The 14,861-nt window shown below is 39.2% G+C and overlaps 1 protein-coding gene and 1 long non-coding RNA gene across 2 annotated transcripts; both read right to left on the bottom strand.

Moving 5' to 3' along the window:
- Positions 1-7,932: 7,932 nt before the first annotated feature.
- On the bottom strand, positions 7,933-8,681 carry LOC131328037 (uncharacterized). Its single transcript, XR_009200340.1, has 2 exons — positions 8,558-8,681; positions 7,933-8,472 (listed from the first exon to the last, which is right to left on the bottom strand). It is a non-coding gene; the product is annotated as an uncharacterized LOC131328037 (long non-coding RNA).
- A 1,749-nt stretch (positions 8,682-10,430) lies between these two features.
- Positions 10,431-11,883, bottom strand: LOC131327583 (uncharacterized). Its single transcript, XM_058360734.1, has 4 exons — positions 11,838-11,883; positions 11,048-11,692; positions 10,788-10,958; positions 10,431-10,709 (listed from the first exon to the last, which is right to left on the bottom strand). The coding sequence occupies exons 2-4, from the start codon at positions 11,588-11,590 to the stop codon at positions 10,431-10,433; spliced, it is 993 nt and encodes a 330-aa protein (XP_058216717.1). The 5' UTR covers positions 11,591-11,692; positions 11,838-11,883.
- Between the last annotated feature and the right edge of the window lie 2,978 nt (positions 11,884-14,861).

The raw sequence follows: 14,861 nt of genomic DNA, 5'->3' as shown, positions 1-14,861 counted from the left end.
GTTTAAGGTTTTCTGGTGGGGTAGAGGGAGGACAAAAACCGTGGAGGAGGTGAAAGGTTTAGGGTGGTTTTCTGTTGCGGGGTAGAGAGAGGAAGAGGTAGACTGTGTATTGTAAAGGGAGGAGAGAGAGAGAGAGAGAGACAGAGAGATCGTGTACCTGGTGTAGAGCAGAGGGCTGGTGTGGAGGAGGAGAGAGACAGACAGAGAGAGAGGATGGGGTTTTTGAAAGGAGTATAAGGGTAATTTGGTATGTTAACGTATTTTTCCATCCACTTTTTCAATTTTCCATCCAAATCCCTAACGGCCCCTTTGGAGGGAGGGGTGAGAAAGGAGAAGAAAGGGAAGAAAGGGGAGTCTTCTCCATTAATGGCGAGAAAGGAGAAGAGAGGGGAGTGATTTCTCACTGTGCAATCCAAACAACCGGGAGAAATCAAACCCTCTCCGGCGAGAAACTCTCTCCGGTGACCAAGATCTGTAAACTCCGGCGACGATCTCGCAACACCGGCGACGAGCTAGCAACTCCGGCGACGAGCGAGCAACTCCGGCGTGGCCTGCACGCGCGCCTTCTTTTCTTTTCTCACGGAATCGCGCCACATCCGGCGCGATTCAGGAATGGGGTCCTGTGAGGAAACGGTTTCTCTCCTTCCCCACCCCTTTCTCACCTGATGGCTCTCCCAAACGTGGGTGAGAGTCGGATTCCTCACCCTCTCCTTTCTTCTCGCTCGAAATCACTCGTTCCAAAGGGGCCGTAACAAAATTGGACGGAAAATGGGCGAGGGGGTCAAGTTGCTGGAATTTGATAGTTAGGGGGGTGAAGTTGGTCGAACTTAAACTTCCAATTTATCCGATTTTGAAATCAAAACACTTTATTTTTCAGGCCGCCCCGATCCACCCGGGGCTGTGGTAGCCCACACACACCAAAATCAAACTCAAAAACCCATAAACCAATTAAACAATCCACCCAAAGCGGTGGTAATTTTCATTCTATACACAGTGCTGAGTCAAAATAATCCCAATGTCCAACTCCAAAGCTGAAATCCCACTTAAAAATCAAATATTGGGCAAAAAATTGTTTAGTTCCAGACAACATATAGACAAGAGTGTATCCTACATTAACACACCTTCATGTTCAGAAAACATTCACCACATTTGGCTCCTTCATTTTCAGTAGCAGAACGTGAAAATGTAGTAGTGTATATTCTTCACAAACATCATCAAGTCCATGTATCAGCATTGTACAGATGTGACTCCAATCCCATAATACTACAATGACAACAAGGAAGGGACATATCCAGGACCAACCCAAACCAAAACCAAAACCAACACCACCCTGCGATCCAACCAGGACACACTACTCACAAAAAACCAAGGAACACACAAAATACAAGGAACAATATTCCCTCCCCTGAAGAGGCCAAAACCAAAACCAAGCGGTTCACTGTACGTCGTCTTTATACAATAATCTTTATACATGACTGCAACTTCCATGAAGATGCAAGGGATCGAGACGACAAGTTAATATAATAATGTAGATAGCCACTTTAGTGGTTTTTTACCAACACCGCCCTTACCGAAGAAGAATAACCCAACAATATATAACAATAGATTGTGAAGGAAGACCATTTATGAAGTTTGGATTTACTTGCTCGTTTAAGGGTTTGTGAACCGAAGCGGACTACATCTTGTTGACGCGCAGCAAGTAGAATTTCGGTAAGACAAAGAAGTTAGGAAAGTTAAGTTTGGATTTTAGTTAATGTTTGTGGGTTTATAGACATCATTTACTACTATAAATTACACATTTATACCATGTACGTACTAGGTTAGATATGCAATCAATTAGTCTACTTTATTTCTTTGGTGTACACCCCAAAAAAATTAATAAAAATTAAGGAGTCAGCACTGACATTATGACATTTTGACTAACACAATGACATTATTTATACATAGTTTCGCAGTGAAAGTAGTAAATGTACTATGGAGTCGAGCACCTCAACTACCATTCTCTGACATAGTAAGACCAACTAAATATTACTCACACACTACATTGTTTTTTTGCACAGACTACAACTTTGAATGACAATGACCAATTTGTTTTTTACATAACTGTGGGGTATGGAATATTAATTGTGAGGCATCCCCTATTCCAGCTGCCCATTTAAAAAGGGGAAGGCCATTGAATATTCAAAGAACTGGACCCTACCAATAAATCTTCACAAATATTATGACATTATTCGTACATAGTTCCACAGGGAAAGTACTAACAGTACTATGGAGTTGAGCACCTCAACTACCATTCTCCGATTTATTATGAGCAAGTACGATGTGGTCTTTATACAATAAAGATGTGGTCCATAAATACATAGAGTGTAGTCCTTTGGCAATATAAACTTGGTATTGGTATTCAAAAAACCACCATCTAACTTCAACCTAATTCATTTTCCTCAATTTGTCTCACTATAAGTATCCATTCTCTGTCACTACTCTCATTATCAATCGAATGGTCTGATCGAATTCTTGCCTCTAGTTGTTGAACACTAACCACTAGAATGTAAGTTTTTTTTGGTTATTTAACATCGACAAAATTTAGCATTCCAATTTAGTAATCAAATGTAAAGAGTTAGAATGATTACACAGTCCTCTGAAGTCTTCCAAAAGATAGGAAAATACATAAGAGTGTCAAAGTATCCTCGAAGGACAGAAACTGATGTCTTACAATAACTTTATCTGGTAACTACTTTTTTTCATAAACTTGAATATGATGGAGGGTGGACTAATTGTACATATACCACCCACAGTAGTCTGTGTAGTGTTCTTTTGGTGGTCAGGATGCTTGCGTGGATGTCTTTGAGCAGGATAAGTTTTTGAAAATTGCAATACGATCTTCACTTTTAGAGAATGTGGCTATGTATTCCGGTTATGATGAACTTGGATATGAGGTCGCATTGACTGGAAAGCATGTTCGGTTACGAGATTGCTCAAGTGAAATGAAAGTGAATGGTTTTCGGAGACGTTATTTAGGCTTGGAAACAATTACCATTCAAACTACTTTATTTTCACTGTGAAGTATGTACGATTGGTTTGGACAGGACAAGGGTGAACCTCAACCAAATTTATTGAAATTTCGAAAATAACGAAGATCGTCATTTAAGACAACTACATCAAACATCTCTGTAGACCATATAATGTATGTGGTAGGGGGAAAATATTAGTCTGCTTCGTTTTCTGACTTATCCTTTATTAGGGTTGATGTTGGGTGAAACATAATCTCGACCATTCTACCAATCTAGCATGAATATGGTTGGAATGTCATTAATATGGGATGTCCTGTCTGCAATGCATTCATTATGTTGTCCCATTGGATCGACCATTTATAGGACTAGGGATAGGAAAATGTCCATTGGACCGACCATTTATACGACGTGGTCTTTATAAAATAAACATGTGGTATTCAGATACAAAAAGTGTAGTCATTGCCAATATGGACTTGGTCTTCGTCTGCAAAGAACCACCAACTAACTTTTCATAATAGTTATTTCGAAATCATTAATTGTGCATGCAGCTGTTTCTACTGGTTTTGTTGACTGATATTGAACATAGGTATTGCGTTGTTGTTAACCTAGTTGATAAGCGAAATTAACTTGTTGACTCAATGGTGTTAAACATTACCGATCAAGAGGACTTGAAATGGAATGTTGTGACGCTCAATATTGCAAAGTAGATGATTTTATGTTGTCTGGACTGTCTTCATTTGATGAACTCATTGTGGTCTGATGCTATCATAGAAGTTTAGAACCAATGCACGGTATTCCAAATCTGTGCGGTTGTCAGTTGAATATTTTTTGGTGACCAATTGAGGACTAGCAAAATAAATGCAGACAACAGTTTTTGGCCTTCAACATTGGTCAGTCAAATTTTGAAAAATAAGGGATTTTACTGGCATACTTGAATGTCAGTGAACATATTGGTTTGTATTAGTGGTCTATAAAAAATTGCTGTATTTTATATTTTCCTCTATGTTAAAAATAACAACTAGATGAACCAGTTAGAAACATGGATATGACTACCACAAATTACCAGTCAATCCTAAAATCTAATCACGGACACCCCGAGAAAGACACTATTGTATGTAACAGATGTTTAAGGAAATTTTCATTTGCATATATGAAAGGTGGTTCTTTGAGCACGACACAAAATCACGTAAGCCGACAGGCAGTCACGCATGCAGTGAACCTACAAAGTCATCAATTTTATGGAAAACTACCAGCAAAGGCGCTGATTAAAGAGCAAAATTATTCGCATTGGTGGAATGTGAAAGTAAAGACAACGGGCGAGGAACTGAACATAGCTAAGGCCCCTAACACTCGGTCGCGAAAGTCAAAGGAGGCAGAGGCACTACCTTGAATGAACCTACAAATATCCCCCTTTGACCAGCTAGGGGCTGGAACTCAACTCCGTGCCGACTTCGCCATCTTTTCCTTCGACCACTGGCAGCGTCATTGGCTCCGAAAACCAACCACATCCTCCTCTAGATGTTGCAGGACAGGTGGTCGTAACAATTATGCATACGACTTCCGTTGCACAAACAAACAATCAAGCTGCTGGGGATCGACATGACAAGTGAATATAATACTGTACATGGCGACTTTAGTGATTTGTTCCCAAGACCGGCCATACCAAAGAAGAAATCAATTAGTAGATAGCCACTTTAGTAGGTACTGGGTTAGATATGAAATCAATGAATACAATAAACATGTGGCCCACAGATACATAGAGTGTAGTCTTTTGGCAATATGGACTTGGTCTTCGTCTTCAAAGAACCCACGACCCCCACATGTTTGTGATTCACTTGCCATACAATAAGACGAGGTCTTTAGACAATAAACATGTGGTCTTTGATTATATATAATGTAGTCTTCAGAAATATGGACTTGGTCTTGGTATTCAAAGAACCACCACCTAACTTATTTTGGCAATAAAGACAGATGCCACAAAATCAGACGTGGTCCATAGATACTAACAATGTGGTCCTTAAACATATATAATGTAGTATTTGGAAATATGAACTTAGTCTTGGTATTCAAAGAACCACCACCAAAATTCTTTTGGCAATAGACAGATGCCACAAAATAAGACGTGGTCTTTAGATACTAAACATGTGGTGTTTAAACATATATGTTGTAGTCCTTGGGAATATAGACTTGGTCTTGGTATTCAAAGACCACTTGGTAACTTCTTTTGGCAATAAAGCCAGATGCCACAAGTCTTATGATACTAAAAATGTGGTTTGTAAACATATATAATGTAGTCTTTAAGAATATGAACTTGGTCTTGGTCTTCAAAGAACCAAGAACCACCACCTAACTTCTTTTGGCAATAAAGACAGATGCCACAAAATAAGACGTGGTCTTTAGATACTAAACATGTGGTGTTTAAACATATATATTGTAGTCCTTGGGAATATAGACTTGGTTTTGGTATTCAAAGAACCACCTGGTAACTTCTTTTGGCAATAAAGCCAGATGCCACAAAATAAGACGTGGTCTTTAGATACTAAAAATGTGGTTTGTAAACATATATAATGTAGTCTTTAAAAATATGAACTTGGTCTTGGTCTTCAAAGAACCACCGCCTAACTTCTTTTGGCAATAGACAGATGCCACAAAATAAGACGTGGTCTTTAGATACTAAACATGTGATGTTTAAACATATATATTGTAGTCCTTGGGAATATAGACTTGGTCTTGGTATTCAAAGAACCACCTGGTAACTTCTTTTGGCAATAAAGCCAGATGCCACAAAATAAGACGTGGTCTTTGGCACTATGGCATTATGGCATTCGCTAGGCGGTGGACGATAACGATTGGCATAGCCTAGCCCAATCGGCGAAGAAAATCTAGTTCCGCCTTGCCAAACCCGGTTATCGTAGCATGCCATTTCAAGGGCCTTTCGGTCTTTTTCCTGAGCATTACCGACGGGTTCTATTTCCTGGGGTATCGAAGGCCAAACAGCCAAGAATTGCCCGATACAGTCTTGCTCTGCCCGATAAATTAGTAGCTTGTTTGTGATTGTTTGTAAAATAAATCTAGGTAGCCATAACAGAAGGGTAAAATAAGACGTGGTCTTTAGACAATTAATATGTGGTCCGTTAACATATATAATGTAGTGTTTGGGAATATGTACTTGGTCTTGGTCTTCAAAGAACCACCACCTAGCTTCTTTTGGCAATAAAGACTTGGTCTTGAAAGATGCCATACAATAAGACGTGGTCTTTAGACAATAAACATGTGGTCCTTACATATATATAATGTAGTATTTTGGAATTATGGACTTTGTCTTGGTCTTGAAAGAACCACCACCTAACTTTTCACCCTTTTCACTTAGTCTACAAATATGGACTTGGTCTCCAGTAAAAAAAAAATTTTCATCGTTAAAGATAAAAAGTGTAGTCTTGACAAACCATAGAAAGTCTTTTGTATCTTTTTAGTTGGCCTTTTAAACCCAAATAAATTAGTACATACTAGGAAAGGTGACAATGTGGAGGGCCGTAATTATCACCCCCATCAATCTGTCTTCGTAGTCGGGAACGAGAGTTGTTTGTCATATCAATTTCGGTTGTTAGGGGTTGTGGTGCTGGCAATCGGGCAGGTGATAACTGTATGGGTCGTTCCACAACAACCCCCATCTGTTGTGAGAACTCTCTCCACTTTTCTCTGAAGTTGGGCATCATCCAAGCATGTGGAAGACCAACGATGGATTTGGGGTCTTCTGTGGTGGCGGCCCTATACGACAACTCTCTCCAATTTCAAGTCTTCTTCCAAATGGGAAGTTCGGATCCATGTTTTTTGTACATATCCCACATCTATTTGGACTAATTATTTATATTGCTTCGTTAATCATTGAACCGGCCATAAAAATGTTTGTTCATAATAGTAAAAAATTATGACGTGCTCCATTTGAAATTATAATATGGTATTGCAGTTAAAAGAAAGTATGTGTTTAGCATTCCAATATATTATTCAAATGTAAAGAGTTCGAATGATTAGACAGTGTCCTCTGAAGTGTTCCAAAAGATAGGAAAATATATAAGAGTGTCAAAGTGTCCTCCAAGTACTGAAAGTGATGTCGTAGAAGAACTTCAAGTAACTTTTCCAACTAATCCATTTACCACTTTTAAGATGTGAATACCACCTGTACAATCTCAGGACAAGTAATTTACATGAACGCCATAAAAAGTTTCCACAACTTTGAGCTTCAACTGAACTTGCAAGAACAAGCTCCTTTGGCAACAAAAAACAACAAAAACCCTACATTAGCACTTCTCTGACAACACAGGAAACAAAACCCAATCATGCAGATAAAAACCTTTTCCCTGGTGGCAAGTATTCCAACAAACCGTGAATGGTTTCACATGTTGCAAAAAACTTGTTATGCAGACTGTACCAAATGGATAGCAGAATCCAAAAAATAATGACCAAAAAACTGACAGAACTAGACAAGTACCTTCTCCCCATCACCAAGTCCCTGCTACAAATGGCTTGCATTTACTAGACTGCATACAGTCGGAACATAATCTAGGTAGCCATAACATGAGCAGTCAAAGCAATATCCAAGACATAATACCAATGGCAGAACATCAATAGCTGTAAGAAACCATTTCCACAGCAGCTACAGAGCACTAACAGGTAGCATCAGTACCAGTAACAACAACTACGGACATGCCCCCCCCCCCCCCCTCCCCTCAAAAGCTTAAACATTCCAAGGAACAACCCTCCAAGTATAAGTCAATACAAAATTGATACCTACTATAAACGGAATACCAATGTAAGGCAGCTACAAAGAAACCAATTACACAACATGCAACCCAATGGTGCTCAGCAATCAAAGCAAAACAGGTCATAAATGGAGATGAGTAGATGATAAGTAACAGCAAAAGAACCAGAAGGGCTAATCCTTTATTTGGTAACTACCCTTTTTCATAAAGTTGTTTATGATAGAGGTTGGACTGATTTAGACCACCCACAATAGTGCACCAACACCAGAAATGAAATACTCCACCCATGCACTACCAACCCCACAACCACCCACATTTCCTCACTACTGTCATTATCTGTCTCCCTTCTATCTGACTACTCTGTAACCTACCTTCCTGTAACCTATCTTTAACACCACTTCACTGTACCCACAAACCAGCACCTACTATCATCTGGACAAAACAATCACTAACTGTCTTACTATTGTTCAAATTCAAACACCAACTTACTGGACAAAACACATTATAAATAGTTAACAAAAATCAGTGCATACGAAATCCTTTCATCTGCTCATGCAGTGCCATTTTACAACCACTTCTGCTTCCGTTGTACCCGGTAATTTTTATCTGCACTTCTGCAGTACATCATCTCGCCTCTTGTTGTGCGGGGATAATATAAACCGTACGAGTAGCCTCATTCGCATATCAATACCCATGTTAGCCTGTATAGTACAACATTTGTAAATATCTAACTCTGGAATTTTCAGGTGCATATGGTTGATGAATAAGTGTTCGGGTAGTATTTACCTCTAGTTCACGTGTATTCATCCTTCCCCCAGTCCAGTGCTCTATAAACCTTAAGGTATAAAATCCACAATCGAATCTGCACCCACATAAGTGTGTCCCATTCATTATCATGCAAACATTGTATGGAAAATGGAGATGTTACATTGTAATGTAGGCACTCACATATTCTTTTGCTGTGGGACATTTGGGTGGTGGATAATCCAATTCTTCCATGGATATTCCATTGGCCTTGTCCGCTTCAAAACAAAAAAGAGCGCCGATACCTGACCCAAACAAAAATATAACTCCATTACAAAGTCACAAATAAGGTAAAATGTCTCCGCAAAGGATAAAACCATTGCACAACAAACAAACACAAAAGATGTGCTTACCACATCCGCAATAGCTAAGGTCTTTTCATCAGTTTTTACATTCATTGAATCAAGGACATCAATTCGCTTTTCGACCAAGTTTATAACAACACAAAACCAATGGTCGCATGTGGCCAGCAAAATCGGCAAAAACAACTGCATCCACAATTATTTTTCATTCAGTAATGGGCCCAACCATAGAAAATAACATTACAAATTTATGAACGTAAAGAAATAAAATGTAAGACTTGCCAAATTGCACATCGCGACATCATATCCAAGAATGTTTGGATCAACTCTTTCGGTCAAGACATTCTGCTTCTTTAAATTTGTTATATTTCGCAAATTTCCCTACAATGGATGGAAACATTGTATAAATTTCCACAAAATTAAGTAAATGAAGAAGTTCACAACTTTGATCTAAGGTATCCATTTGAAAATACCACAAATGTGCTTGAGAACATGTGCCGTATGGGAATGGGGACTCCGTATTTTTTGGGAGACTTCTCTATTTCCTCTTTCATCAACCACACAATCATGCTATCCATGACCTGATAAACAATGGGAACAAATCGAAAATTGGACATGAATACATGTAATGAAGAGTAAATGTGTACAAAAATCACAGGTTTCGGTTGCTGAGCAGGAAATGGCTAACTTATCAATTTATCCGGTAAACAAGTAGGGGCTCATGTAGCCCATGCCGGATTAATTGTATTTTGGGCTGGAGCGATGAACCTATTTGAAGTGGCTCATTTTCTACCGAAGAAGCCTATGTATGAACAAGGCTTATATTTACTTCCGTATCTACCTACTCACAAGTGGGGGATACGTCCTGGTGGAAAAGTTATAGACACCTTTCCATTTGAAGTACACAAATTTACAAGTACTCTATTAATTGAACACATTCTTTGAACACATTCTGTACACCAAATTCGACAGACCCCTTTCTTTGAACACATTCTGTAAATCTGTCCGAGATGGGCTGAACGTCATGCCATCCATAGAAACAAGACCCGCCCTGCAAGTATCATACTACACCTCATTAGTTACTTATACCCTGATGACCGAATAGAAAAACATGGAACACTGCTTTTACAAAGTACAAGTTAGTAGTCATACATATCTTCCTTTTTCCAAGCTGGTTTCATAACATATTCAATGAATTTACTTTCTTCTTTTGTGAACTTTGAATCTTTGACCTCCGGTTCAGCCACATATGGCGTCCTTGAAGCTTTACTTGCTTTGACTGTCCTATTACCCCGTTTCTTTGATGGTCGAGTCAAAGCACGTTCTTCTACAACTCCATCCACATGTACTTGAACTTCAACTTGTTCACCTTCTCCGTCAACTTTGCCTTGGTTTTCCACGACTTGTTCTTGCACTTGTACTTCTTCCTCCATGTTCAGTTTCTGTTGGTCAATTGCCACCCCCGTCTGACTTCCACATTTGTCCATAATGAAGGTGTGTACAACACCATCGAACCTGTGCTCAGGGGTGTACAATGGCATGTCACGGTCATTTTAAACATTTTCAAAATCGGATATCCTATCCTCATCCATTTCATATGCGGCAACCCCTTTCCCTGCCATTTTAGGAGTAGATGTGAAACTTGACGGAATTTCGTGACAAGCATCATCATCCAAAGGACTGTCCATCTCCCTGACATCGGTTTCTTTTGAGGGAATTTTTTCGGTTGTTGTTTCAGAAACATGACCCATCAAGGCAGCGTCCATGATGATGATGCATTGCATTTGTTCAAGAAATGATTTCTGCAGAGTGTGATAAGCCTTTTTCGCCTCCTATTAACATAAGGACAATGTTACAAATTGACATGACATAAATGGCTCATTGGACATAAGAAGATGAGATTTTCTTACCGGATGCAATAAACGAGGCTGAGGCAATTGGCCGGAAATGAGATCTACCAACTCCAAATTCTCCTCCTTGGCAATTCGTTCCATTATAAGATTCGTCGTCCAAGACTGAATCAACAGAACACCAACATTACCAACATTCATTCCCATCTCCTCTTTGTCAAAGTATATAAGCTGCAAAGGAAAAAGTACATTTTTATAAAAACTGATTTTAGAAAGGTAAAAAAAAATTATGTTCAAGAAGAATATGACATGTACATTACCATTAAGAGCAACACACAACCAGAAACGCCAGGGGCATCCTTTCTATTATCAACCTCCTTCACATCTCTCTTCTTAAACATCGTTATTTCCTTGACCAACCAATCCAACACAAACTGTGGCCATACATATGACGAAATATTGGTTAAATCATACACTGTCAGATAGAACTTGGTGGAGGCCACATCCTTTGTCGTTGGACACAATAAAGAAGACAAGACAAACAGGACATACGACGTCTGGAACTTCGCATCTGCTACCCCCGACTTAAAAACTTCCTTCATCATTCCAAAGGTTACCCCTCTCTTCAATTGTTCATCCCCTGCAGCAAACATGGCCCGAATGTGTTCAAAGTGGAAATTTTCACAAGTAGTCGGAACTGGTACGGTTCCTAGGGGTAGCCCTAATGCCTTTCCAACATCAGCTGGCATGATTGAATAAACTTTCATCCTCCCAAATTCTAAGGTCTTGTTCATCTGGTTGAAGTGGTGAACCAATTTTGATATGAATTCACGTTTCAGAATTTCACATTGTAGAGTCAGCATCGATCCGAAACCAACTATTTCAACAGCAGTTCTTTGATCTTTGTTTAACGATGCATTTAGTTTAACCAATGCTTTTGGTGAACACCTACTCCGAAATACTGGCTGCACATGCAAATAATAAATCCATACATAAAGGGTTGGATATGGTTGTAAAGGTTGGATATTTAATAAGCCCATGATTCGGACAGAAATAATATTTTCAACATTATAATGAACTATATAAACAACCATAAGTGCAAAGCCATACCAACGCATGCGTCTTCTTCTTTATGGGGGCATTCTTGTTTGTGCGGGCCTTTTACTGCATATCCTTGGGGTTGCTCGACGTATACCTCTTCTTCTAATTCTCCATTTAAGAATGCAGATTTAACGTCTAGTTGGAATACATTCAGTTCAAGTTGAGTCGCCAAAGCAAGAACAGTCCGTATCGTCTCCATCCGCGCCACAGGAGCAAATGTTTCATTGTAGTCGACACTGGGCTGTTGTGAATAGCCTTTTGCGACCAATCGAGCCTTATGCTTGTGGATAGAACCGTCTTCCTAGTACTTGGTTTTGTATATCCACATCAAACCAATCATTTGTTTGCCTTTTGGTAAATCTGTAAGCTCCCACGTGTTGTTCTGCTTTATCATCGCAATCTCTTCATTCATTGCTTGTATCCACGCCTTTTGTTTAGCTGCCTCCTCAAAATTCTGAGGTTCGGATGCAAAAAATGCAACATCACATGATTCATAAATATCTCTTAACGAGCGTACCTTTCTAGGTGAAGAATCTGAATCATAAGCGTCGAGATTTAGATAGCTTGAACTTGGTGATCCCGCACTCGTACTAGCCTTTTGAGAATGCTTATGAGGAACTTCATTTCGAGTTGTCAATGGCTCGATAAAATCATAGGTAGCAGGTGGTTGAGTTGTCTCAAGACTCCATTGCCATGCTGCCATCTCATCAAAAATAACATCTCTTGAGATCACAAGCTGATTGCTTGAAGGATTGAGAAGACGATAACCTTTCGATTCATCGCTATAGCCAAGAAAGACATACTTCTGCCCTTCCTCATCAAATTTATCCCTATTTTGAGCTTGATTTAAAGCATAAGCAATGGCGCCAAATACCTTGAAGTGATCAACTAATGGCTTCCTCTTGCTCCATGCTTCAAGCGGAGTTTTATTGAGCACTGCCTTTGTAGGAGATCGATTCAGAATATAGACTGCAGTATGAACTACAGTATGAACTGCTTCAGTCCATAATTTTTTCGGCAAACCTTTGCCTTTCAGCATGCTCCTGGCCATCTCCACAATGGTGCGATTTTTCCTTTCAGTGACTCCATTTTGTTGAGGAGTACGCAGAACAGTTAGCTGCCTTTGAATGCCATTTTCTTTGCAATAATTCATGAATGGAGTGTAGATAAATTCTCCCCCACGATCTGTGCAAAGGGTTTGTATTTGGCATCCGCTTTGCTTCTCCACCAGGGATTTGAATTGGAGGAAGGTCGGGAAAGCTTCTGACTTTTCACTCAAAAAATACAGCCACATCATTCTAGAGAAGTCATCAACAAAAAGAATGAAATATCTTTTGTTGTTAAGAGAAGGAGTCCTAGTAGGAGCACATATATCAGCATGCACCAATTCTAAAGGGGCTTTAGCTCGCCAAGATGTTTTGGGAAAAGGAAATCTATGCATTTTACCATAGATGCAGCCCTCACAAATTCTTTCCTGCGCCTCTATATAAGGAAGTCCAATCACCATTTTCTTTTCTTGTAAAAGCTGCACACCCTTGCTATTCAAATGCCCATATCTGAAAAACAGCATCCTCTTGGAGTGGCCTTGGTATGAATAGCAATGACTCCCTTTCCTTCAGCACTTTGCATTTTTCCATCACCAAGCTTCACTTGCGAATGGAATTTGTTGTCCAGCTCAACGAAGAAATCCCGATTTCCTATCATATGGTTGCTGCAACAGCTGTCCAAGTACCATATATGCTGTGATTCATGATTAGCAGCCATGCAAGAATAAAATAATTGATCCTCTTGACTTTCTTTTGTGAAATTTGCCTCATCCTTTTCTTTTCCCTTTTGGACAACCGGTAGTCCAAAACAAACCGTCCTGATCATGGCTTGTAGGCTTCCATATTTACGTAACTACCATAAAAAATACAAAGTAAACAAATAATATGATGGCACGCTTTGCTACATTATATTTGTAGCATATTCAGCATATTTATGCCAAATTCAAACGCAACACGTTACATAGGACTTTGAAGCAAATGCATATCTGTATGCAATGCCAACTAGTAGTTTTATGGACGTGATTTGAGATGTTTTCTCATTTTAATAGACTTTGGGTTTTTTTAAAAATTACATTTAGTCTTTGCAATTAGAACAGAACCTAAGTAGGATAATTTGTTATTGTTATTTGTTGCAACTTATGACGATTCAAAACATGTAATGGGTATTTTCCTTTTACTGGTTTAGGATCAAGCTTGGAGTCGGCTTGTTGGAGAGCCTCTTGAAATTCTATTAAAATGGTTGATCTGTATATGTGGCTCTTACACCAAGAAAAATACAAACTTAGGGCAGTAAGCTAAGAGCTCCAAGCGAGCTACGCTTTCAAGATTTTCAGATAATCATCTTCGTTTTCTCGTTATATGTTTGAATGTTAGAGATGTTATATTTTTTTTAAATGTGTCATTTTATAACCAACCACACTGAAAAAACACAGGGGTGCAAAACCCACTATATAGATTGGTTTTCACTAAAGAAAAGCATCGTACTACAATCTACCAAACAAATATACGTAGTCCTCGTTAGATATTGGCAGATCCAAGAACTCTAGTAGAGATGTTCCAATGAGCATTGAGTCTTTCGTTTTCCAAAGAGTTGGGGAACTGATTCAAAGTACAAATTCTTATTCTTATATTGTCATCAATACACGCTAAGATTGCACTTGAATTCCTTGGCCTCCCTTCAAAGATTCAGGAATTACGCTCAAGCCAAATGAAATATACCCCAACAGCTAATGCCAAATTAAACATCAAACAGCTGAATGTCTTACTTCTACAAACACCACAAGTATCATTCAGTTCTAAATCTCATGTATATGCCCTTCTTTGGATCTGAAATCTGAGTTTGATAGACCCCCAAATACACCTTGGAAAAAAATAGTCAAAGAGCAGGTGTTGAATAGATTTGGCACTCTGGGAACATAGCACACAAACAGCATCTACCTCTATTTCCCATCGCAGAAGACGGTCCTCAGTAGACAGCCTCTTCATA

This window comes from Rhododendron vialii, chromosome 5a (assembly GCF_030253575.1).
Source record: "Rhododendron vialii isolate Sample 1 chromosome 5a, ASM3025357v1".
In the NCBI taxonomy this organism is placed as follows: Eukaryota; Viridiplantae; Streptophyta; class Magnoliopsida; order Ericales; family Ericaceae; genus Rhododendron; species Rhododendron vialii.
This window is presented reverse-complemented; position numbering and strand designations above follow the sequence as displayed.

Bases quoted from the DNA above. Each gene is read 5' to 3' on its own strand.
- LOC131327583 (XM_058360734.1), bottom strand. From the start codon at position 11,590: ATGCTGACTCTACAATGTGAAATTCTGAAACGTGAATTCATATCAAAA. The intron at 10,959-11,047 runs GTAATGTACATG...TTTCCTTTGCAG, and splicing joins GTTGTGTGTTGCTCTTAATG to CTTATATACTTTGACAAAGA. The intron at 10,710-10,787 runs GTAAGAAAATCT...TTATGTTAATAG, and splicing joins AGCCTCGTTTATTGCATCCG to GAGGCGAAAAAGGCTTATCA.